This window comes from Magnolia sinica, chromosome 3, assembly GCF_029962835.1.
Source record: "Magnolia sinica isolate HGM2019 chromosome 3, MsV1, whole genome shotgun sequence".
Taxonomy (NCBI): Eukaryota; Viridiplantae; Streptophyta; class Magnoliopsida; order Magnoliales; family Magnoliaceae; genus Magnolia; species Magnolia sinica.
In genome coordinates, this window is record NC_080575.1 from 41332066 (window position 1) to 41359626 (window position 27561).

Below are 27561 nucleotides of genomic sequence, written 5' to 3' on the forward strand. Positions count from 1 at the left end.
AAAATCTATTTATTAAAAGAAAATTCAATTTCATTTATATATATATATATATATATATATATATAGGGTGCATGATTGTATGATGAATGCATGCATGTATATGTATATATGTATGCATGCATGCATGGATATGTGTGTACGTGTGCATATGCATGCATGGATGTGTGTATGGATCATGCATGTGTTGTACATGTGAGACCCGTATCCTAGGCCATACCGTTCCGTATGCCTCCGCGGTCCTCCCGGTCGAATTTCAGTGACCCGCGATCTGTAATCGGCGTTTGCGCGCGACCCTGAGTCGCATCCTGTCAATCTGAGTCGGCTTGACTCGATACTTGTACCAGTGTGACCACGCAGTCGCCGCAGTTCCGATACAGCGTCTCGTGCGCCAAGGCGATACCCAGGCCAGGAGATGTGGGCCCGCGTTCAGTTCAAGGAAAACGCCGCGCGTTGTGAATCCCGAGAGAATCTCTACGACACGTCACATCAATCAATCAATGTACAAATCAAGTACAACCCATACCCTACCCATCCCTCTCTCACATAAAGTCAACAACACCCTTACTCATCCCATTCCTTTCTCACCAACAAGTCAACAAGCACCATACCCTCCATTTACTACATCACTCCTCTCTCTCTCATTTCTCATTTCCTCCCAAGAGCATCCCAACGTCCAAGCAAGAGAGCTCCATGAGAGGAGCTTTGTGTGGCCCACTCCCTACCACCCAATCTTCCATCTTAGCCATCCAATCCTCATCTTCCTCCATTAAAGTTGAAGACAATGAGCTAAGGAGTCCATGGAGTCTAGAAGAAGCGGAATCGGTGGGTGATCTACCGTTGATTTCCATTTGAGGGCCCACCACTTGTATGTGGGACCCATTTTAATGTATGTGTTGTAATCATGAGGGACGCATAGTGGCGGGGCCCCTTCACTACGCCATTTCTCTCTCTCTCTCTCTCTCTCTCTCTCTCTCTCTCTTGTATTGTGGACCCCACCATGGCAGCGTGTGGGGCCCACCTTGTATTGATGCATCACATCCACACCGTCCAATCCACAGACGGCGGGTGTGGATGGGTTGGGGTACTTCACGTAGCCTTGTAGCTGCTATGTTGACGTTAACGTCAGCAAGTGGTGGGGCCTGCCTAGATGGCACGTGTGGACCACACCGTGATGTTTGTGTTGTATCACCACCGTCCAGTAATGGACGGTGGGATCCACACCATGATATATATGTTTGATGCGTGCCGTCCATCCATGTAGGACCTAGCATGAGGTGTATGTTATATCACACACTGTCCATCCTTATGGCGTGTGTGGGGCCCACCACATGTGCTGCACGTGTGGAATGGGCCCACCTTGCGCATATGTATTTTACGTCCAGGACGTCCGTCCATCTCTGGACGTTGGACGTTGGATGCATATCAAGTACATGTGTTGTGTAATATTATAATATATATGTAGTATTATAATATAATATATTATATATTATAATAATATGTTGTGGTGGGCCCCACGTGGGACCCACCTTTATTGCACGTACATGTGCTGTGTCTCTAGCCTTCCATCAGGGATGGTGATAACCACTTGTGATGTATTTGTTTTATATTCTAGGCCGTCCATCCCCATCTCAACGTCAGTGTTCTGATCTACACTGTCCATCAGGGACAGTGCGACCCACTGACGTGTGGGTTTTGATCCACATCGTCCAACCATAAATGAAGCAGATTCAATTCTCTGGTGGGCCACGCATGTGGACCCACCCATGAGGTATATGTTGTATCTATCCATCTGTGGCCCGCCATGATATGTGTTTCATCCATATAGTCCCTCAGTGGGCCCCATGACGTCAGTAGTTCTGTGGGGTCCGTTGATGTATGTGTTACATCCAAGACATCCATCCAATTGGCAAGCTCGTCTTAAGGGCTGAGACTAAAATGAGGTGGATCTATCAGGTGGACCACACTGCAAAAAACAATGGAGAGATGAACATCTGCCAATGAAATCCTTTTAGGACTACTGTAGTTTTAGATCAAAATGATATTTGTTTTCCTCTCAACCAGGTCTTGGTGACCTTATGAATAGATTAGATGGAAAATAAATGTGATGGTGGGCCTTAGAATTTTTAAACGGTAAAAATCATTATCTCCACTGCTATTTGTGGTATGGTTCAGATGATCTTTGATCTTCGTCTCCGCTGCTATTCATAGCGTAGCCCATCTAATGCGGCCCGCTTGATATATGAGGCCAGTGCTGAGGCCTGTGGGTCGTGGCCCGACTTAATGTGTCTGAGGCCCATCGGTGCAGCCCGTGGACGCGGTCCACTTGATATGTATGAGGCCGATCATGATGTATTTTGGCCCAAGATACGTGGCTCATTTGATGCATACGAGGCCCAAGCAGTGTAACCCACTTGTTGTATATAAGGCCCACATATGAGGCCCATGGTAATGCATTTACGGCCCATTGATGAGGCCCATTACGACAAATTGGAGGCCCATGGGACGAGGCCCATAGTGATATATTCAAGGCCCATGGGCGCGGCCCATTGAGGTGTATTCACGGCCCATGGGCGAGACCCAATATGATGTATTCGAGGCCCATGGGCGAGGCCCATTGTGATGTATTTGAGGCCCGTGGGCGTGGCCCATTGGGATACACTTGAGGCCCTTGTATGAAGCCCAATGCGATGTATGTGAGGCCCATGAATGAGGCCCAATGTGATGAATGTGTGGCCGCTACGTTGTGTATGAATCCCTTATGTGGGCAAATCCTTGGGAGCAATGTTGGTTAGATGTCCACATTGATGGGCAATGATGGTTGGATGTCCATATTGTGACCTTCCCTTAGGCCTTGTTCGGCCCATTCTCATCAAGGCAGATTATCGATTCCGATTGTCGTGGCCGTTTGCCGATTCTGATTGTCGTGGCCGATTGACTAATTAGCGATCGAGGCCGATTATCGTGACCGATTGCCGATTCCGATTATCAAGGCCGATTATCGATTCCGATTGTCGTGGCCGTTTGTCGATTCTGATTGTCGTGGCCGATTAGCGATCGAGGCCGATAATCGTGACCGATTGCCGATTCCGATTGTCGTGGCCGTTTATCGATTCTGATTGTCGTGGCCAATTGACCGATTAGCGATCGAGGCCAATTATCGTGACCGATTGCCGATTTCGATTATCGATTTCGATTGTCGTGGTCGTTTGTCGATTCTGATTGTCGTGGCCGATTGACCGATTAGCGATCGAGGCCGATTATCGTGACCGATTGCCGATTCCGATTATCGAGGCCGATTATTGATTCCGATTGTCGTAGCCGTTTGTCGATTCTGATTGTCGTGGCCGATTGACCGATTAGCGATCGAGGCCGATTATCGTGACCGATTGCCGATTCCGATTATCGATCGATTCCGATTGTCGTGGCCATTTACCGATTCTGATTGTCATGGCCGATTGACCGATTAGTGATCGAGGCCGATTATCGTGACCGATTGCCGATTCCGATTATCGATTGATTCCGATTGTCGTGACCGATTGCCGATTCTGATTATCGATCGAGGCTGATTATCATAACCGATTGCCGATTCTGGTTGACGTGACGGATTTACCGATTCCGATAATCGAGGCCGATTCCGATTTGTCGAGGTTGAGTATTGAGGTTGATTCTGATTTGTCGAGGCTGAGTATTGAGGTTGATTCTGATTTGTCGAGGCCGATTGTATAGGCCGATCCCGATTGTCGAGACCGAGTGTCGAGGCCGATTACGAGTGTCGATTTCGATTGTTGAGGCCGATTTCGATTGCTGAGGCCGATTGCCGAGATCTATATGATGTATATGCAACCTGTAGTTAAGGCCATAATGATGTATTTGAGGCCAATGGGCAAGGCCCATTGTGATGTATTTGAGGCCCATGGGCAAGGCCCATTGTGATGTATTCATGGCCTATGGGTAAGGCCCATTGTGATATGTATTAGGCCCATGATGTATGACCCATTTGATGTATTCGAGATCCATGTGTAGGGCCCACATATCATGTATTTGAGGCCCATGAGCAGGGCCCACCTGTTGTGTATATGTGGCCCTTGAGTAAGGCCCATTGTGTTGTATACTAAGCCTTTATGTGGGGCCGTAGGCCTATTATATGTTTGGCTGTATGTGAGCCATTCCTTGGGGGTAATGTTGGTTAAATGTCCACATTGTCGAGGCCGATCGTTGATACCGATTATGAGTATGTGACAGCATAGCATCATGATACATGCCCATACGCATCATCTGTATGTTTGTTATGAGATGTGGTTGATCATTGCATATGTCATTGAGCATGTTGTTATGAGACTCCCTGATAGGCGGAAGTTATCTCACATGAGCGCACGGTATGCTTAGGACTAATGCATGACTGGATTGTATGACTCATGTATCTTGCATTATGATTACTATACGCCCTAATGACATTAGGGCCGTAGCCCCCACAGGCATATCGTGGATGGCTAGACGGGGCACCAGAAAGTTGTTCTAGCATCGGGCTGCCATAGATGGCCCTGGGTGAAAATCCTTAAACCCTCTTGGTACCAGAGGACGCCCCAACGTCGAGACCGAGTGGATACATGAGTGCCCGAGTGCCGAATACCAGGAAGCCGCGTCTCCCACTGTGTCATGGTTAGTTGGGAGGGGGTGTGGCCTTACCCGCCTGAGGGAGTAGGCATAGCTAGGTTGAGTTTGACCGGCTCGGGAATGGGTCCGCTATCGACGTGCCGAGTGGCTGACTACTGGCCAGGTGGATAATGAGGTCTCTTCCACTTACCCAGTTGTGTGCTTGATGGGGCGGCAAGCTGGTGTAGAGTGTACTAGACCCCGGTGATGATCCCAGAGAGGAACTGTACTAATATGTGGACTTATTGAGCAGGAGTTGCATACTCATTCATTCATTCACTATCCACTCGGGCTGGTGGTGTGCAACCATTTGTTACGTGTACCTTCGCATGACAAGGATTTCAGTTGGGCGCGCAACTAACCTGAGATCAGGAGTCTACTACATTGAGTCTGGCTATCCAAATTTAGGTATGGGACTGATTTGGATAGAAGTCTTTTTGTGATGGACCCCATAGCCTGCGATACTACGTACTATCATCCCGACTTCTCCAGCTTGGTCATTTCATTCGCACCACATATTACATTGTATTATCAGCATCTGATATTTGGCTTATGTCCCCGCATTGCATAACCAATCTGCATTGCTTCATCAGTATATGATATTCGTTTTTATTATAATTTTGTATCGCATAGCCTGGATAAGGCTGATAGTATTTATGGACCTATCGGTATGTTTTCGCATTATTCTGATATTGTATGACTTATGAGCTTGTCAGTATTCCGCTCTCTGATTATTCTGATATTGCTTACTTAGCACTTACCTTGTGCACACACTTTCACCACCCACTAAGCTTTCTATAAGCTTATGCACAATAGATGCGTGGAGGTGGCGTTAGCTTGCAGCAGCGTTGAGCATGGAGCATGCAGCGGTCTTCTGGAGCTTTGATTTTGACATATGTATTTCCCTTTCAGCATTGTATTCAAATGTTTATATTAGTGGATATGTGATAATGATGTTGCCTTTGTGATTTGGGTAAACTTGTGGTTATGCTTCTTACGAGATAAATATATGTTGGAAAATCCTCCTTGTAGGATCCCAGGATCGGAATCTAGCGTATGAGTGCTGGGAGCCGAGAATGGGGTACTACGGAGGCTGTCGGCACCGGATTCGGCGATCGGGATTCCTGTGAGTCCGATCTCCGGGTCTGGGGCGTGACAGTACATGTATGTGTCATTGTATGTATGCATGGATGGTTGGTTGGATAGATGGATGGATCATGCATGTGTGTTTGTATGTATGTATGCGTATGCATGCATGGATGGATGGACCCACCATTTTCCCCATGTTTGACCACTGTTTTCCTCAGTCAGCGTTACATGCTTTTTTCTTTTTCTTTTTCTTTTTTAATGACGATAGGGCGTCCCCACCCCTTTTGAAGGCGAGACTATTCCCTATGGATATACGCAATCACCCATAAACCACGTGCATTGGGTAAAGCATAGGGAGGGGAATTGAAACTGCGTTTGTGGGGAGAAAACCCACAACGCTAGCCGTTCGCCCAAACCCCAAGCAGGTGGTGTTACATGCTTTTAAGACCTCATTAAAGGGAAACTTATTATGTATGCTTTTTTTGTTTTTTTTGCTTGCTATCATTTGATTCCTAAATATGCAAATATGTGTATTTTAACATTTACTAAAGTGTCACTGAAAAATTTCACCATTTTCCCCATGTTTCCCCAATGTTTCCTTGAGTACTTACCTCGATTTGATCCATGAAAAATTAGAGATCCCTTTGATGTCGCTCTAATCCCACTGATAAATGACCCAAATGGGTGGGCTTGAAGGATCTGACGGTCTACACGATCTTGAGACCTTTGCAAAAGTTGAAGATGGACGGTGCACGTCCGATAGTACGCGTAACCACTACAGAAGTGGAAAAAGTTTGATCACCCCTTTGATTCTACAATAAAGATGGCCCCCGAATTATGATCAACGGTTTAGATTGGATATGGGGTAGGCCAGATGGACAATGGGTATAATGCTCTCATTTTCCGTATTTTCTCTCTGGGGCTTGTTACTATTGGATGCCTTTACGAGGGGATACTTCTTCGTATTTATAAGAATACGATGGAGAAGGTTTCAGAGAAAGGATCATGAGATGAGGGAGGAATTTGAATGAGTTAAGGCTTATCCCTATCTCATCCAACCTCTCTCCCGTATCTCTCCCTCATCCAAAATTAATATGAATTTGAAGTATAAATTACAAATAGACTCCAAAATGAGAGAAGCTGAAAGTTTGTGTGGAAGAGAGAGACTCAAGATCTAACGGTCTACACGATATGGGACCTCCACAAAGCCGATGATGAACGGTCCACCTAACCACTACTGGAGCATATGGGTCTAATCACCCCTCTGATTCTATGATATAGATAGCCTCGGATTACGATTTATGGCTTAGATCCTTCAAAGGACAAGTTGGACGGACAAATATCAATCTCTCGATTTCCTCTTTTTTACTCTCGTTGTTGCTTGATGTATTATTCATGAGAGAACCTCTTCTCATTTATAGGGAAGGATGGGGAATTTGGATAAGACCATAAATTATCTAATCTTATCCTTATCTCCTCATCTAAATCTTCATTTAAAGTTGAATTTGTAATTCAACTTCAAATGTAAGAAAGAAAAATAATTGTTAAAAAGAGGCCAAACCACATAAGACCCACCCACTAGTAATTGCCCACGAGTGAACCCCACTAGCCTATGTCCAACATCTCCCACTCAATCACATTATGGGATATGCACAAAAAAGATTGTCTATCTAACTCATCTCATAACAACCAAAACCAAACATCGCAATTAAAAGAATCAGAGGCGTGGGACCAGCTGGAACACCATTATCTTCTCACAGGTGTTTGATTACTAAGTGACCACCTAACTAGTACTCAATAACCCAAGATTTACAATGCTGTCCTAGTCCGCATGACCACACCGGATGGAGTTAACTCCCGGTCTGGAGTACTCGGCCAACATACGCACTTATCCAACTTATCGAGTTATTCTGAAAACTTAGTTTTCACAAACTATATATATATATATATATATATATATATATATATATATATATATATATATATATATATATATATATATATATATATGCTTTTAAGAAAGAATATCGTTTGCAAAAGTCTATAAAAAACTCGATACTGCCGGCGGATAAGTCTTCGAGTGCGTATTTATATTTCTAGAAACTTGGTGTACCTGTCACGAGATCTTCCCACGCAGATGTGTAATTTGGAATCAATCAAGCTGCTTTCCTAGCGTAATCGAGTCTGGCCAATCAAGGGCCTTTCATCATATTACACTAAAGTAGCGACACTTAATCTCATCCTCCTATAGACAAGAGGAGGGTAGCTAAGGACACCAGGAGTCACCTACGGGACTGGCTACTCGCAAGTTGCAATGATTAGATTGAATCAAAGCAATATGTAGGTAAAATGTTCCAACACATGGCTACAATCCACGTCGTAAAGTAGACAATACTAGGTATATGTCGGGTCTACAATATGCAGGTCATTTCACATGATGTACGACTCATCTCATATCCTCACAACCTGACTATTAATTCAGACCATAACATTGATCGCATGAAAAACAATGGTGCGATTATGTTATTCGATTTGATCAGTCTCATCTTCAATTTTTTTGGACTGTAGGCGGATACAACTCACTCATATTCTCATCCTCTATTATTCACAATAAAGAGAAGTCCATACCTTAATGTAGGAACATCACCCCAAATGTACCTCTCTTGTACATTCAAGGTTGGTCAACCTATGCAAGTGGTTGACTGGCCTGCCGAAAAAAAAAAAAAAAATCCTTAATGATCTCATGGTAAATGTTGATGATCTATATACAGTCTATATAAGTCCTCAATACTGAATAAATGGAATGTGTTATTCATTAATGAAATATCAAAGGTACTTGATACAAGCATAACACTCGAGCTCTCCTCAATCCCATCTGCCTGACATGAACTTAAAATAGATCTCTAGCTATATGTTTCGTTATGGAATCAACCATCATCTCTTTAGTAGAAATGTAGTTGAGGGCGACCTTCTTATCTCTCACTTGATCATGGACGTAATGATACTTGATCTCAATGTGCTTGGACTTCTAGTGGTGTTTATGGTCCTTTGCCAAGTCAATGACAAAAGTATTGTCTATCTTCAGCGATATAGGCTGACGAACACTCGGTACAACACCCAGACCTAGTAAAAATCTGCGAACCCATACATGCTCTTGAACTACAGCACAACATGCAATGTACTCGGCCTCCATAGATGAAAGAGTTGGGGATGTCTGTTTCTTACCCGACCATGAGATAGCTCCCCCTCCAAGTAAGAAGACATATCCTGAAGTAGACTTTCCCTCGTTGGAGTCATTACCCCAAGCAACATTAGAATATCCTTTGAGCTTGAGACTCGTGCCTTCATAACACAATAGTAGGCCTTTCGTTCCTCTGAAATAACAGAATATACATTTGAAAGCTTGCCAATGAGACTATCTCGAGTTACTCTGATAATGACTGACTATACTAACTACATAACTAATATCCGGTCTGGTGCAAAGCATAACATACATTAAGCTCCCTATTGCACTTGCATAAGGTACTGAGGACATAGCTAATTTCTCGGCTTCAGTCTGGGGACACAGTTTTCTGTCTAAGTTGGTAGTTTTGTCTATAGGGGTTTCAACAGCTTTTGAAATTTCCATCCTGAACCGCTCTAAGATATTCTGTATGTAGGTGGCTTGAGATAAGCCTAAGAATTTCCTAGGGCGATCCCTGATGATTTTTACCCCGAGAATAAAGTTGGCTTCACCAAGATCTTTCATCTCAAAGTTCGAGAAGAGTCAATCTTTAGTTAACATCAACAATTGCATGTTATTACTAGCTAGCAGGATATCGTCTACATATAGTATCAGAAAAGATCTTCCAGACCGTTTCATGTATACACAATAATCTTCTTCACTTATGGTGAATCCGAAAGTAGTCATAGCTAAGTGGAACCTCATGTACCACTGTCTTGAAGATTGCTTCAGCCCATAGAGCTTGCAGACTTTCTTGATGCTTGTTGTCTACATAACCCATGGGTTGTTGCATATATATCTCTTCATCCAAGTCACCATTTAAGAATGCGATCTTTACATCTTAAGTTTAAACTTGCGACAATGGACAAAATCATGTGGATTGAAGAAAACTTTGCAACAGGTGAAAAAGTCTCCTCATAATCAGTGTCTTCTTTCTGTTTGAAACCATTAGCAACTAATTGTGCTTTACACTTGTCCACTGTACCATCTGCCTTTCTTTTGATCTTAAGTAATCATTTATTACCTATCGCTTTGCGATTAGAAGGTAGATCTACAAGTTCTCAGACTTTATTCTTCTCCATGGAAGCAATCTCTTCGTCCATATAAGTCACCCAATCAGCTGAATTATAAGACAATAATGCATCCTGATAAGAATCAGGTTTATTAACATCAACAGCAACACAAGAGAATGACTGCCCCTCGATATCGAAGTATCTTTGGGGAATCAATCTTCTTTAGCTTCGACGTAATTCAGGAGCCTGTTGAGATGTTCTCCCACTGTCCTGACGAACTATAGGGGCATCTTCATTTGGAGAAGTAATAACTCCCACTCTTCTGAGATACATCGGGAATTTTAAAAAGTTCTATTACGACCTTTTTGCTTCATTCGGCTGGGGTATCTATCTTTGACGAAGGCCACGTTTCGATATTCTATCTCAATCCATCGTCCATGGTCCTCATAAACTAGAACGTATCCCTTTGAATGCATGGGGTACCTTATAAACACGCATTCAATGGTTTTACTATCAAATTTACTTCTATGCGGGGCAAGCAGCAAAACATATCCCAAAGATCCCTAAGGGCGTAGGTTGGCTAGAGAAGGAATCCTCCTAGACCACATCTCATGTGGGGTCAGGACAAGAATGGATTTGGACGGGACTCTATTAAGGATGTAGATGGCTGTTAGGAGCACGTCTCCCCAGAATGTGGTAGAGAGATTGGCTTATGTCATCATTGATCTAACCATGTCCAATAATATCATATTCATTCTCTTTGCAACACCATTTTTCCGTGGAGTGTAGGCCAGTGTGTACTATCGGATAATGCCAACGTTTTCACAATATAATTTAAACGTTTCAGATGTATACTCGTCACCTCTATCAGATCGAAGGATTTTAATCTTTTTCTCAAGTTGATTTTCCACCTCAGCTTTATATTTAAGAAAACAATCAAAAGCCTCGGATTGTGTGAGATGAGATACACATCCATAGTGCGAGTAATTGTCAACGAAAGTGACAAAGTATTGACATCCATTTCAAGCACGTACATTTAAGGATTCATAGATATCTGAATGAATTATATCTCTAGTAGGCCCTTAGACCTAGCTGCTTTATGGAATGGTTTCTTTGAAGACTTTCTGAGCATGCAATGTTTACAAAATGGTAGATCAACTTTGGATAATGAATTCAACAGACTAGAACATGCTAGTCTTGTTATACGATCCTTTCCGATGTGACCTAACCTTGTGTGCCATTTTAGAGATTTAGATATTACAATTTCATTCGACATAGCAGATAAAGTAAGAGGTGCATTATCGCTATGTCAAGAAGAAATAAATCTGAAATTAAATTTTTCCATGTAAAGATGAGGTTATTGAGTCTTAAAGAAACTTGTCCTGAAAAAACAAATATCAAAACCATCAATTAACAACCCAGAAACAAAAATTAAATTCCAACGCATGCTCAGTGCATAAAGAGTATCACGGAGGATTATTGTTCGCCCTATGCGCGTATGGAGATGGTAAACGCCAATCCCTAGTACGTCTTCAGCAACATTATTTCACATATACACCTTGTAACTCCCCATGGCTATAGGTCGAAATTCCTAGAGTCCTCGACGATCTCGTGTCACGTACTTTGTTGCGCTTGAATCCAAAATCCACTCCTTAAATAGAGTGTTGGCGGAAAGGATTTCAAAACAAACGCTTACATACAAAGTATCCAGTGACTGGAGAATTACCGTCTTTTTATGGGCACACTGCCGGGCATAATGGTCGGAGTTTCCGCAAACAAAGCATATTAAGTTTGCCTTTTTCTGCTTCTTCTTTCCATTCCCCTTCTTGAGATTTGGAGGTGTTGCAAACTTCTGTTCTTGGTCATTCTTTTTTGCCTTCTTGCGAGCTTTGCACCGTTTCCTATTAGCTTTCCACTTTTGGGTCTCTACTGCAGAGGCCTTGACCGAACCTGGCTGAATAGCATTCATTTCAACATCTCGTACCAAATTGCCACAAAAGTCTCTGAACATAGTGATATAATCAGTATGGCTCAAAATTCTTTTGATTGGGGCCCAAGATTCGTGCAAGGAACGGTGTCTTGCTATTATTTTTTTATTTTTAGTCAATTTGCACCCCATATTCCTAAGGGCGTCTATCATTTGCTCCATCTTGCGAATATGATCTTTGATAGGGCAACCGACTGACATCATGTATTCCTAGAATTCTAGTTCCATTGCCCGAACTTTTACATCTGACTTCTTTGCATATGTATTTTCCAGTGCTTCCCAGATCCCTTTAGCGGTGTCATGCACTTCATATGTCAATATGAGTTCTTTGTGCATTGTGCTAATTAGGACATTACGGGCAAAACGATTTTGTTTACGCCACTTGTTGTAGCGGTTCATTGCAACCTTATGTTCTCCTAAATTTCCGTTCTCAGCCAATGTAGATTCCTCTTGAACCTCATCTATTTTATGCAATATGTAGTCCTCATCCAGAAGGCTTCGCACCGGGCAAGACCAGTCTTTGTAATTGTTATCGTCAAATTGTTGACCTTTGAGATGTTTAATGATTAATGCTTTGGTAGCCATCTTTACATTGCATCAAGTATCACTACTTATCTATAATCTAAGATATTGGCACTAATCATCAACATTTTTACGTATTATTCAAAATTTCAAGGTATAAAAGTAGTTAACCATCTTAACGAGATCTGAAAGTCCACATACCTGAATGGGCGGTGTAGATCAATCAAGTTCTCTTATTTAAGATGAATACGATGCTTTTATAAGAATATATTTGTATAATGTGCAACCTTCCATCACAGGTTACATGCATCATTTGGTGGAGGAGACTTAACTCCCGCTCAAGTTATGCACAACCTTTATATATAGGGAGCATCCTAGCACTAAGTTTTCTATTTTCTAATGAAAAATGGGCTTAGATCTAATTGCATCAAGCCTAATTATATCACACATATAAATGTTATCATCAGAAAAAAATAAATAAATAAGTGCTTAGTTATTAAGAGAGTCCTATAATCATCGATGATCATGTCCTTTCGTGATGGATCCGATCATTACCGTTAATGATCACCATTGATGATGGATCCTCTCATCAATGTTGATCATCATGATTGATGATGGTTCCAATCACTAATAGTCCCTTGATCAATAGTGAATAGAAGGATATATCAAGGAAACTATATTCCCATGCACGCATACGTACATGTAATAATAAAAAAACACGTGAGATATACATTTTGATTGTCGAACTCCAAAAATGTGTAGCCCACCTTAAATGATTACAATCATGATACTAATATATCATAATCATGATCATAAAAAATTAAATTTTTTTATCATTTATTTTAATACATACATCGATCAATATCATTTTAAAAGATCTTAACCGTTAATCATAAAAACGGACCGCACTATAAGTTAGATCTTGTTAAAAAAGCACAAGTCACTTCTTATTACTTGGCTTAAATCAACCCACAAATGGCTGATTAAAAAACCCTTAATAAGATATACTTAATCTTGAAAGAAAGTGAATTGGGCTTCAGTTTCGGCCCATTTGAATATGTATATTAATATGGGGTCCATATGGGCTTTCCAACCACTCATGGATTGCTAATGATGGTCCCTTTATATTTGTTACAAAAGGTAAATTCAGATAATTTCACAAAAAAAAAAATTGCTACTACAAAAATAAAGGGCCCAAGTCCAGATTTGACCCCACTTGACTAAGGAGGCTTTAGAGAACAATTAGTTGGACAAAATTGTTATCCATTGATTTCACTAAATTGGACTTCAGGCCTTCAATAGTTATGAAATAATTGTGGTAACTCATCTACAATAGTGAATATATGCCCCAATCCTTACCGTTCAAAATACGGGGCCTAAAAACGTCACCAAAAAAATGGATTTGAATTACTGATTATTTACCTTTTGGCCGTCCATTTCATACCCATCAATTGGATAAGCTAAGATAAATTGATTAGTGTTTTTCTGGGCTATCATCCATAAAAGAAAAAAAACCTCACAATCATAACAGTGCGGACTGATACACATTCCAGCAGAGGTGTTCCATAACGGTAACGGTGGCCGTAACAGCCACCACCGTTACCTTTACGATATGGGGCATAACGGCTGTTACGGCCCCGTAACGGCCGTTACGGTCTCTCTCTTCTTTTTTTTTTTGAAAAAACCCGTAAAAACCTGTATCTGCCCCGTAACGTTGATTAAAAAGTATGAAAAACCCGTACATGTCCCGTAATAGACCATTACGGGACTATTATGGCCTTTATAGGAGATGTGACGCGTCGTAAACAACAATTATGGGTCAATTTTTTATTTTTTTTAAAAAAATTTCCATAACAGCGGTTATGACCGTTACGACCTTGTAACGTGTAACGGTTACCACCGTGACCTTTACGTAACGGCCTTTACAGCACACCATGTTCCAACTACATATTCGTTAGAGGAACATGATAAACACACACCATCATCAGTCCCTTATGATTACCATATTATAAGAGAGGTGGTGGCTATTAAAAAGGCTTCTTTTTGTTTGACCCTCAATTTCTCCCTTATTATTGATTTCTATCTCAAATCAATTTATGGTACGACATTATATTGGGGCTTAATCAAATCTCCAATGTCTGGATTTTACTAATCCTTAGGATTGATCCTTTTTTTTTTTCTCGGGCCAATAGGATGTAAATCCATAAATTATACATTTGATATTACTCTTATTATTATTATTATTATTATTATTATTATTATCATTATTTAATCCTCATACCTTAGGAAGAAAATAAATAATAATAATTAATAAGCGAATATATAAATGATTGATGTATAATTAAAATAAAATATAGAATATAATAAAAAGGGCCACTGACCTTTTATGATTAAAACAATAAATCGGAGATTCGCCGTTGAGCTGCTCTAATACTATTGAAAGTCTGTGCGGAAGAGTGAGCCCTCAAGATCTGACAGTCTACACAATATGGGACTTTCACAAAGCCGAATATGAACGGTCCAGATCTAGTGGTCCACCTAACCACTACAGGAGCAGATGGGTCTAATCACCCCTCTGATTCTACGGTATAGATGGCCTCGGATTACGATGTATGGCTTAGATTGTTCAAAGGACAAGCTAGATGGACAAATATCAATATCTCAATTTCCTCTTTTTACTCTCGTTATTGCTTGATGTATTATTCACGAGAGAACCTCTTCCCAATTATAGGGGAGGAAAGGGAGTTTAGATAAGACCATAAATTATCCGGTCTTATCCTTATCTCATATGGGGTCTTAGAAATTATGCCACTATTTCTTAACAAATATTATCTAACTTGTAGAGATGGCTCTTTAGTCTTGATGCCTTCTCGACTCCTAGCTGGCGCTCAACCGACTCGGTGTTTTGGCCCCACCTTAGCGCCTGGTTCATAAACAAATAACGAAGGGGAAATTGAAGGAGGAGACGATGATGGAGGAAAATGAAAGTTGGTGAGAAAGGGCCCCATGAAAGAAGTCAGTCCAATCTCGACGAGTTCTTGACCCTATATGTTGTAGGCTTCCCAAAAGGGTGGATGGCGATCAATTTCGAGCGAGTTTTTGGGAGGGTGGGAGCGGTGATGGAGGTCGTCATACCGAGAGATAGGCTTACCGCAGAAAATCGAGGTTTCGCATTCGTTCGTATGAGCTTGGAAGAGGAATTAGCTCGGGTGGTCAGATTGTGGCACGGGGAGAACTTTGGGGGGAAGAAGTTGTTAGTTCAATGAGCCCGCTTTGGTCTAGAGATGAAGAGCGAGGATCGGCCCAGAGATGCTATAGAAAAAGGAAAGGAAGTCCCAAAATAGGAACTTGCCATGAAAAACAGGGACGTACAGTCAGTGCAAAGGATCTCTAAATGATCGGGAAGAAGCAGTATCAAGTCGTTTAGAGATGTTGTCACTGGGGGTAGTTCGAAAATCAGCTCAATGAAGGGGGAAGTTGGATGGTCTACAAACATAGAAGCTTTTTCAAAAGGTAAGAAACAAAATAAGGAGAAATGGGTAACGAGAAAGTGAACTAAACAGTTGCGTATGGTCAAGGTTAACCCAAAGGTTCTTCTACAAGCAGGCGGTAATCTCCAACATTCTTTGGTCGCAAAGTCGATTGAAAATGCATCTCTTCCCTTGATCAGGCTCTGCCTAGAGAAGTATTGTGGTCATGTCTGGGAGGATTTTTCGTTGCACTCAATAGGAATGTGAGACGTTTAGATTTCCTTTCGCCCGGAGATCAATTCGGGTACGGTCATGGTAGCCTCTTTTAGTTGTCACCAATGTTTTTAATATCGACAATATTGGCCGTATATCCCATGACATAACTTGTATCCCACTTGTGCGATATGAAACACATAGGTAGTGCCGATATATCCCACGTGTTCGATCCGATGAGCATTTTCAATTTTTTATTCATTTTTTTGGTTGAAATTATGTTAAATCAGTGTCAAATGGTTACAAATCCATTCGTTCTTCATGTTTTACATGAAAAATCATGGAGTTGGAGCTTTGATTTCGAAATCCATTGGTTTTTCATGTTCTCCATTTTGTTTTCGAAATTTTCCTTCAACCAGCTGTCAATTGAGACTAATTTCGAAGCATTTAGAAGTATTTGATGAAATGATCATCACATCCACTCTAATTTTCAAATTTGAGTGTAGGTGGCCCGATTTGGGAAATTTTGAAATTTCTGCAATTTCTCCCAAATTGCTTGCAATGCTGCACTTCAAACATAAGCAAGCATATATGAGGGCTGATCTATTTATTTGTTAAGTCCTCGTCAATTTTTTAAAAATAAAAATTATTTTTAATTAAAATTTATGAAAATATTTAAAAAAATTCAGAATTTCCCTTCAACTAGCTATCAATTGAGACCAATTTCGAAGTATTTAGGAGTAAATGATCATCACATACACTGTAAATGTTATGCATTCAATTTGAATATAGTTCCATTAATTTGATCAAATTATGCATAGCTCAGGACCCTATACAAAGGAAACCTATTATGTTCAGTTCTTTTTTGAGATGTTATCATTTAAAAGTGTATATCATGGTCTTTTTTAACAATCCCTGAAGTTTCATTGGAAAATTCAACCATTTCCCCATTGTTTCGCCATGTTTCCCAAAAAGTATGATAAATTACCCATTACAAACGATATATCCCGTATGATGACTGATACGCATCTATATCCCAAGGTTGCGATATGTAACACGATACCGATATTTTGAACATTGGTTGTCACGATCTTCCATCAAGCTTCTACGTAGGTGGGAGGACTATTCCTTCTTCAAAAGGAAAGAGGCATGGTTCCTGATTTGGGGAATCCCTCTCAAGTTTTGGTTTGGCGATTGGCTCTTGTTTGGGTGAGGTGATGGCCATTGACTCGGAGATGGAGAATGGTGAAGAGCTAGGGGGTAGCTCGAATTTGTGTGTGAAGGAAGAAAGCTCTTGGGACTCCTGCGACAATCACAATGGCCATCGGGGAGGATCAGCTGGATCTGTGGGTCAAAAAAGAAATGGAAGGAGGACAATGATCTCATGGGGAGATATATGGAAGACAAAGGGGGAGGAAGGAGGCGGTGGCATCGAGCATGGTCGGGCCAAGGGTGAAGAAGCACACCTAGAGAGCCACAAAGGAGTATAAAAATTTTGGGGGGCTACGTGTCGATGCATTAGTGGAGAGGGGGTAGGTAGGGAAACTACCCACAATATGGATAATTGTTTTGCGAGAACACTATCCATCGATGGTGCTCACCCGATCCAAGCTTCGGAGGAAGGTGTGGTGCTGATGCATGCTTTTGGTCAAGGCTCGAAAGCTGGTTCGAACCTCATGCAAAACCTGAGCCAGACACCTGTTGAGGCATAGAGGGAGGGTGGAGACACGTGGGATGCAGAGAAGTCTTCGCTGGCAGTTGAGATCTCCACCTCTCATAATAGTGTGGAAGGTAGGGAAGCATTTGGATATGCACATGGCATATGTGACCATCGCATATTCATGTGCATATGCTTATGCGATTGCATATGACAACATTGGCAGTTGTAACAACAAAACACTTGGTTTGTAGGGGCATAGCGTTCTTGCTCAGTAATGGTAGGCAAGTCCGCTTTTGGGTGGATAGTGTGGGAATAACACAGTAGGATCTCTTCACTAGACTTGCCTATCTTAACCTAGACTGCTTCATCTCGGTGGCAAACTGCTACGCTCCCCTCAGAGGTCAGAGTGTTTGGAGTCCTTGCGAAGGAACATGAAGGATATGGAGATTTTTGAACTCACCAAGCTGTTGGACCACCTCAATCTATACAATCCTTTAGTAAATGAAGCCGATTCGTTGATTTGGTTGTTACACAGATCTGGCAAATTCTCAGTTCACTCGCTCTACGGATTGATTATTTCACTGTCTTCCTCTTATGATCAGCCGACCCTTATCTACATTGCTACTATGGTGCCCCCCTTCGTGTGGCAGCCTTTTATTGGCTTCTGGGTCGAAAAAGAGTCCTCAAGATTGATAACCTTCAGCAGAGATCGCTAGTCCTTCCCAACATTTGTGTCATGTGATGGCCGATGCAGAATATATCAATCACCTCTTCATCCATTGTTTGTTTGCCACGAGAGTGTGGAACCATTTCTTGAACAAGTTTCACATAGACTAGGTTATGCCGAAGTTCTTGGAGGAAGTGTTGTGGGCATGGCATGGGGGTGGAGTGGGAAAAACCAGTAAATCTAAATGGAGGCTGAACTTAATGGCAGTGCTTTGGACTATTTGGAAAGTCAGGAAAGGGTGTTGTTTCCAGAAAGAAAGGGTTTCTGTTGAGGCCACTATAAGGAAAATTATATGGTTTATCTCTAGTTGGAATGTTAGTGTACACCTAGGCAGTTAGTTCTGTTTGCGCTTTCTTTTCTGGCATTTTGTATTGTTTCTCACTTTCCACGAGCTTTTCAATAAATTTTTAGTTCTCTCTCAAAAAGGAAAAAATTGTAGAGACAGAAATGTTGTGTACCAGACACCATAATTCTGTGGTAATGTTGATAGGGATTCAACAATGAAAGTATACTGTTATTTTGTGCTTGTTCATATACTGTAGGCTAATGATTAACCTGAAGGAGGATGTTTAAAGTTATACCAACGAGCATCACTACGATTAGAAGTAGCAAATTATTTAAACAAGTTTTCAAAAGTTTTTCTATGCTTCTTTCCTATACCCTTATCATTAAAATTGGTTTCGATGACTGGTTTGGTGTGGTCAGTTCAAGTCATTCCGATAATGGTGAAACAACCCCAACTCGTTGCAGGCCATGTAAGTAACCAAAACTGTGATTCTACTACATGTTGAGGATGAATTTGTTCCGCAACCAGACTGAACACGGACAACCATGCTCCAAAGCCTTTACCACTTCTAACCTAACACCCTTACAACCACATTTTTGGACAAGACTAATTGCCTCTGGGGAGCATCTTGTACCTCTCCAATATTCATAAACATTTATCCAAGAAAGCTTTATTTCACTCTCTTAAGTTTCCAATGCAAATGTCTCTATTCGTCTTTTCTTTACAAATTTCTATGCATTCTAAAATGATTGAGTTGTGACATTATAATGTGAGAGCAACATCCTATGTACAAGATTCATGCAACTGTATTTGCCATAAAGTCAAACTGGATCATACGGACCCAGGTCCAAAGGGCAGGCTACGGAGGACGATCTTCAATATTACTCATCTACAGAGGCTTTGCTAGGAATTATGAAATATATGAAATGGTAGCATTTCCTTTTGTGAATCATTCTACATTTAATCAATTAACGCTAGCAGGAAATGTGAAAATGAGTATTATCAAGTCAATAACTTCTTGAAAGAAATTTATGTTGCTGGGAATAAGGATAAGTGACAATACCATGCTGACTAGTCTACATTTAAAACATCCAATGAATTACAAAACAGAAGTCTAAAAACACTGATTATAAACTTGAAACAAAAAAAAAAAAAAAAACATTAAATTTGTCATAAATGACATCATCAAGCAATAATACTAAGCATGGTAGAAAAGGCTAGCACTGACCAATATGTTCCTTAAAAAGTTGCTAGGTTTTCATGCTGGAAAATACCTAGACAACCTATAGGAATATTGTCAGTCAACACCATAAGCATGATACGTACAGTGGAGGAGTAAAGAAGAAACAAGCAAGCTTGCAGCTGAATCAAATGCGAAGCGCTGGAATAAAACACTGATTATTGGCTCTGCCAACACACAAATTGATGACGCAATGGACAAGGCTATTGCCTGTCGTTGTAATCATTAGTCAACTAATTGCCATAAATATAATACTCGAACTAGCCTACCAACTGAAATTATATGACTAACAAAGTTGCAGTAACACAACGAGAGAACACAAATTCTGCACTCCATTATTGTACGACGGAGATATACTACTAATGGAAAATTTGGGTTGAGAAGCATTGAAATTCTTTGTGGACACACACACACACACACACACGCACACGCACACGCACACGCACACGCACACCTGCGTGCGCGGGCGGGCGTGCGTGTGTTCATTTAATATCCCTTTGGTGCGTGTGTGTGTGTGTGTGTAAAATATGAATAAAGTTCTAAAGTGGCCAGACATGGACATCGAAGTTAATTCTTTGCACAGAATCTGATGTGAAACATGAACAGTTCAAGCAAGAAGCGGGAACTATAAGATGATCTATTCAACCAAACAGATTGTTAATGCAATAGCATGGCACTATATATATAAAATCTGAGATAATTTCATGTTTATGTCATGAGCTTGGCTGGAATTAGTTTAAGGAATATAACAAAAACATAAGTTGGAAGGTAAAAAAGTTGTAACTTCTTATTCTGGATGCATTAAAATTGTTTGAGGTGCCATTTTTATGTACATTAAATATAGCATCACATCAGAATGAGGCCATCTAATTCAATCCTCTTGAAAACTATTACTCAAAAGGCCTGCATCTTTTTGTTTTGAGATTGAATTGTGTGATGCTGGAGTAAGGTGCAAATGCCAGGACTGGTAACTTCTAGTTGGTTTCTTAATCATGTTGGTGGAAACAAGCACGTGCACAAATGAACAGACATCAATGCCAACATTTGAGAGGGGTGTCAAAAGATGAAACAAGCACAGATTTGGCCTAATTTACAACTCATTGGGCCATTCACAGTAGTTCCAACTAGAAGATCATAAACACTTATAGACATCAATGCCAACATTTGGGAGGGGTGTCAAGAAGATGCAACGATGTGTTTGATATCCACAATGCTTATGCATTCTAATTTTGGAACATGTTATGCCGATACCTAGCTCTTTTCTTTTGATACCTAGCTCCTTCCACAAGAAGAGCATAAGTCCCTAGCTAGACTACATTTATACCTAAGCAAAGACGACTTTCACATGTCCAATAAAAAGTTAATTGATTCCATCATTTACCTAGGCAAAGACAACTACATATACCAAAGCAAAGAAGACTTTCACTACATTTATACCTAAGCAAAGACAGGGTTCAGGAACGCAGTTGATTTACATCAAGGTTTCATTATATAGGTCATTGGGTATTTGGAAGGTAGAGAACAGAGTTCATGACCTTTTTGGTGGGCTGTTGTACAGTCATGGGATTATGATCAAGAGTGGATATCACTTGACAGTGGAAGGATTAGGTCAATTTAGGCACATGGACAAGGCAAGTTTACAAACATTTGATGATGTAAGGTACATTGAAGTATGTAGGGTTGTGCAGCACTATCTATTACCTAAGACATCTCTCTGAAACCTTAACTCCTTATAGATAGATATTATCCTAAAGTGGAGAGTTAGAAAGGGCCTTGGACGTACCCCTTCCAAGGAGAGTGAAAAGAGAAAAGAGCAAGGAAAAGAAGTGATGCATAAGCAGAGAGAAAATTCTCACTTCCCTTCATCACACGTTCACACGTGGGGTCCACCTTGTGGACAGCTCTCAAGTATGCATAGTTGTAATGATCTGGATTAATTATGAGTTAATAATTATACAATTATATATGTGTGTGTACACGTTTCGCACACATCAAACATGCACAACACTCATTGCACACATACATATATGAATAGCCATCCATCCGTCCATCCGTTCATCCAACCCTCTATTCACCCATATATTTAAATTCATCCATCATCTAAGCAACCATCTAACTATTTATCCATCCATCCATCCATACATACATACATACATTCATACATGACCAACTATGCATCCATCAATCTATACAAAGATGACCGTTGATCTGTATATTGAAACTACCTAATCTTGACCATTGATTTTGTATTAAATTTTTCTAAGGTATGGTCGTTGATAAGTGTGTTAGATCTATCTAGTTTTAATTATTGATATGTGTAACAAATCAGCCCACTTTTGACCATTGATTCACATGTTAAGTCCACCCAATTGTGACCGCCGTTCCATGCATCAAATCCGTTCAACCATGATGACTGTCAATCCATCCCTTAAATATGTATAGATAGGACCCTTGACCTATGAGTTAAACCTACCCAAAGATGACCATTGATCCAAGTGTTAAACCAGTCCAATTACAACGGTTATTTTTTGCATTTAACCTGCCCAATTTTTATCATTGATCTGTGTACCAAAACAGTCCAATTTTTACCATTCTTTGGTGTTAAAACTCTGCCCAAGTATGACCATTAGTTTGCATCTTAAATCATCCTAATTCGGACCGTCAATTTGAGGGTTAAACCTATCCACTTTTGATCGTTGATTTGTAAACCGAATCTGTCCATTCATGACCAATAATCTGCACATCAAATCTGCCTAATTATAACCATTGATCCATGTACTAAATTAGCCCCATTATAGCAGTTAAATAATTTGTCAAATTTGTCCAATTCAGACCATTAGATTTCATGTTAAATCTACCCAATATTGATGATTGATTTGAGCCCTAAACCAGCCCACTTGAGACCATCACATAACTTCTATACCAAGGTTAGTACAATTCACACCCCAAATCTGTCCATCTGTGGCCGTTGATTTGTGCCCAAAGCTGTCCAAAACTTGATCACTTGACCATGTATGAAAACCATCCAAATCTATCCACCAATCTATGTGTATAAGAGCGTGCAATTCCATCCATTGATTCAGGTATGTCAATCAAACAAACCTGTCAATTGATTTGGTGGGTCAGCCATAGAAATCTGTCCCTTGATCCATGTATGCAAACCCTCCAAATCCGACCATTGATTGTGCAAGTCCAACTCTTGATTTATGTGCATACAAAACCAACTGTCTAACCAGCCCTCTTCCAACTATCAAACCCCATCAATCCAACTGTCCATCCATCCACTCCAAACCGTCCATCAACCTTACAATCCAGCAAACCGCAGATCCAATTCATACATCCACCTAAACCGCTGACCTCATGTGCACGAGGGAGAGAGAGTAGCATGTCAGGGTTATGTTCGTGGACTAGAAAGAGAGGGACATGGGATGAGAATCCTAAAGGAACTAGGAGGGCGGGAGGGAGGGAGAGAGAGAGGGTGTTCGTTCTCTCTCGGTCTTACGGATGTCCTTGTGTTGATAGGAGAAAGGTTTACATTGGTAATATGTTTGAGAGGTGAATAGCTTGGACTATGACGTGTTTGGATAAAAAGAATGGACTATGATATGTTTAGATCAATAGGAATGACTATGATGTGTTTAGACCAATAGGAGTGGCTATGATGAGTTTAGACCAATAAGAGATGAGTTATGACGTGGTTAAGGTATTTGGACCAATGGCAGTGAAGCAATGACGTGGCTAAGGTCTACGGACCAATAGGAGTTGACCCGTTTAAGGGTCTTTGGACCAATAGGGAGTGTGATGGACATGGGTCGTGTCAAGCTTAGGACGTGGGGCCCTCTAATTCAAATGGAGTACATGGGTTGTGGGAGAGTGCAATGTGAAAGAGGGAAGGGGCTTGGGATTTGGGTTCATCTTTTTGAGGTGAGTATTCTCTCAAATCTTTCTCCCTTCGTAGAATTTTCCCTTTTACTTTGCGTAGTTGTCTTTCTTTTTGCCTTTAAGCATGAGGGTCTTATTTCTTTCTTTTTCTTTTGGTATGTTGCATATATCTTAAAATTATTCCCTTTGTATTGTAGGATTTCCCCGAAGTTTGATTCATTGACCCGTTTTCTTTATTTTCTTGAAATATGATTTGCCCTTTTCTTTAATTTTCTTGGAAATCGAAGAATGATTATCTATCATTCTTGGATTCGTACCCTTTCTTTATTTTCTTTAAAATCAAGCATTTCTTTCTTAATATTTTCTTTATTTTTTTGAAAATCAATATCCTTGATGAGATCCTAAGGGGTCGTTTGGCACCATGGATTTGGGGGAGTTTGAGGGGATTTCAAATCCCCTGGTATGTTTGGCACCATAAAGTAACTGGGGGTTTCAAATCCCCTCAAAGAGGGGTTTGAATTCCACAATGAAAGCTTGGGATACATCTAAAATCCTTTCAAAAGTTGCACATGTAACATGTGTGCAGTGTTTGAAGTATCGGTATCGCTACAAGTTTCGTTGGCTAGTGATATGGAAACAATATCGATATCGCCCATAATATCGCCGATAACTGGAAATGTGGGGGGAAACATGTGGAAAATGGTAGAATTTTTCAATGAAACTTCAGGAGATGTTAAAATACATATATTTGCATATTTAGGAATTAAAAATTTACAAAAAAGAATGCATGCATATTAAGTTTTCATTTAATGGGGGCCTAAAAGCATGTGTTGTCGTAAGAAATCAATCCAACCATCTCATTCATCCTATCTATCCATCCAACCTTCCATCTAAACATCTATCGATATTTCGGAATATCGACAACACGATATTTCGCTAAGAAATCATCTGGATAATTGGAAAGAAAATGGAATATTGTGGTCTCGATATCATCCATGTTGCGATAACGATAATAGCACGATATTATTGATATTATCATCGACAAACTGAACAATGCGCGCAACCATGCGTCCATACAAATGTTGAAATGATTTTTTTTTAATAAACATATTTTTAGCGATAATATCGAAACATCGACAATACACTAGTGATACAAGCGACACCTGGAATTTACATAGTTGAAAATATCTGTGATACATTGGCGATATCCATACATTGGCAATACAAGTGACACCTAAAATTTACACAGTTGGAAATGTTGGCCATATCGATACATTGGCGATACATAACTGAAACCTGGAATTTCTAATACTACTGGTGTTACTGATATCACTAACAATGTTATCGGTATCGCTGAGCTGGAGATAGAGATAATATCGGAGATAATTTGAACAATGCATGTGTATCACTAGACTATTAATCTATTGGGCACATGGTCCACTAATGATATCCCAAAACAATTAGATTATCAATCGTATCACTATAATTACTTTAATACGATGATCTACACTATCCAAACATTGTCCATGTAAATCAACGGTTAAAAATCATTGGTTAGTCACTCGGATGTGATCTTGTGCATGTGGCCCATCCAAGACTTGGAATTTCATCATTTTCGGATATAGTACATATTTCAACGGGCTTATTACAACCATTGTGTCAAACATTACATACGTACACTAATTAGAGATATTAAAGTTGATTTAGTAATTAAATTCAAACCCCTGTAAACATACTATGCATAACTACTTTTGGATTACTGGGGATATTGAACCCAAGGTGCCAAACACAACAAGAGGATTTCAAATCTAGCGGATTCCGAATCTAGGGGGTTCCAAATCCACGCTCCCAAATAGGCCCCAAGGGTTTTAGCCAATTTTTCTAGAATTCTCGTACTAGTAACACTACTCTTGAAAAATTCTGGGTTTTGGTGTAATTTTTCAGAATTATAGCATGACCCTACACTATCCTCTAAATTCCGGCACCATTGTGTAAAATTCCAAGGACCTCTATGTAATTTTGCAGAGGCTTTTCTATTATGCGCATTGGTAACACATGATCACAATAATATATGCACATTAATGCACACTAGTGTTTTCAGTAGCGCTCATAGCATACACAAGCAGCGTAACTGCCTGACAGCGTAAACTACAACGCATGTAGCGTAGTGTGTAGTGTAGATAGCGTAAGCTACCCGAAATCTCCTTTTTTTTAAGTGTTTTTTCTATGTTAGTTTAACACTTATTTTAAAATGGTGATGACTTATCCCTATCACATGTGACGCTACATTAAATTAATCCGGAACATCCAAATTGTGGTTCATATCGTGGATAGAGCACTTAGATCAATCTGGACCATCCAAATTGTGGCCCATATAATGAATTTGTGATGTTTTAATAAATAAAAAAAGATGTTTAAAGGCAGAGAGAGAGAGAGAGAGAGAGAGAGAGAGAGAGAGAGATTTTGCATGGAAATATGTGGTTGATAATCCAGATTTGTAGTCAAGAATTCATAGAAATTATGCATTTTGTAAATTTTATCATATTTTTCTATTATTTTAATTATAATTAAAAATATGAAGTATTGTGTAGCTTACGCTACACAATATGTAGCTTAGGTTACACACTATAGAGGGCTATACACTACATGCTATTTAAAACACTGTTTCTATACAGATTTTATAGTTTCTAGCTTTTCTGCATACCCCAATACTAAACTGTAGTTTCCTGAATTTTGGGATTAACTATTTGCATTGCATATTGATGATCTATTATAATATTTTGATGATGGAAAAAAAGTTTATGATACTTGATAGTATATAGGAAAAGGTTTTGAATCTTTCATGAGTTTATATTGTTATGGAATTATTGAATTATGTATCATGTGCATTATTTATCATGTTGGAACACCAGAAAAATAGGTGGGGTGATTAAGTCCCCTGGGTTGAAAATCCCTAAAAGCATAAATAGGTAGGGTGATCAAGACCCTTGGTTTGAAAGTCCCTAACGCCCAATTGGTACCTCTTAGAATCTCTACTATGGGGCCACATGTATAAGCATGTAAGGATTGCAAAAGGCCACGATTAGGCTAAGTAATGCAGGGGCATTTTCACACCAGGCTCGAGTGGGGTGGCTTGTAAGATGCAGGGGTACACTCGGAGTGGGCGGCCCATGTGAGGCGGGCCCCACCCATGAGGCGGGTGGCTCATATGAGGTGGAGCCCATGTGATGTGGGGTTTGGGTGAGGACCAAACCCATGGGATGTGGGGCCTGTGATATGAGATAAAGGGATTGATTCCTCACGCTCTATTAGTTCGAGCTTTTAGAGCAAGTGGTTAGTTGTCTTGAATCAAACTGGTATTAGAGCGGGAGGTCTTGCGTTTGAGACTCCTCACAGGGGGTTATTAATGCAGGAGCATTTTCACACAAGGCTCGAGTGGAGTGGCCTGTGGGATGCAAGGGCACACTTGGGGTGGGCGGCCCATGTGAGGCGGATGGCTCGTGTGATGTGGAACCCATGTGATGTGGGACCCACGAAGGGGATTCAACTGGTTCAACTGAGAACCTAACCCATGGCATTGCATCACTAAGTAGGGT

General features: G+C 40.5%; 1 protein-coding gene and 1 long non-coding RNA gene across 3 annotated transcripts in view; one reads left to right on the forward strand and one right to left on the reverse strand.

The window, feature by feature from the left end:
* Positions 1-27561, forward strand: part of LOC131239839 (uncharacterized) — a 53626-nt gene that overhangs the window by 6040 nt on the left and 20025 nt on the right. The window lies entirely within an intron of this gene.
* Positions 1-27561, reverse strand: part of LOC131239838 (uncharacterized) — a 98200-nt gene that overhangs the window by 4273 nt on the left and 66366 nt on the right. For both annotated transcript variants that reach the window (XM_058237719.1, XM_058237720.1), the window contains one exon: positions 20170-20293. In XM_058237719.1, coding sequence (XP_058093702.1) covers positions 20170-20293 — 124 coding nt within the window. The remainder of the gene's footprint in view (positions 1-20169; positions 20294-27561) is intronic.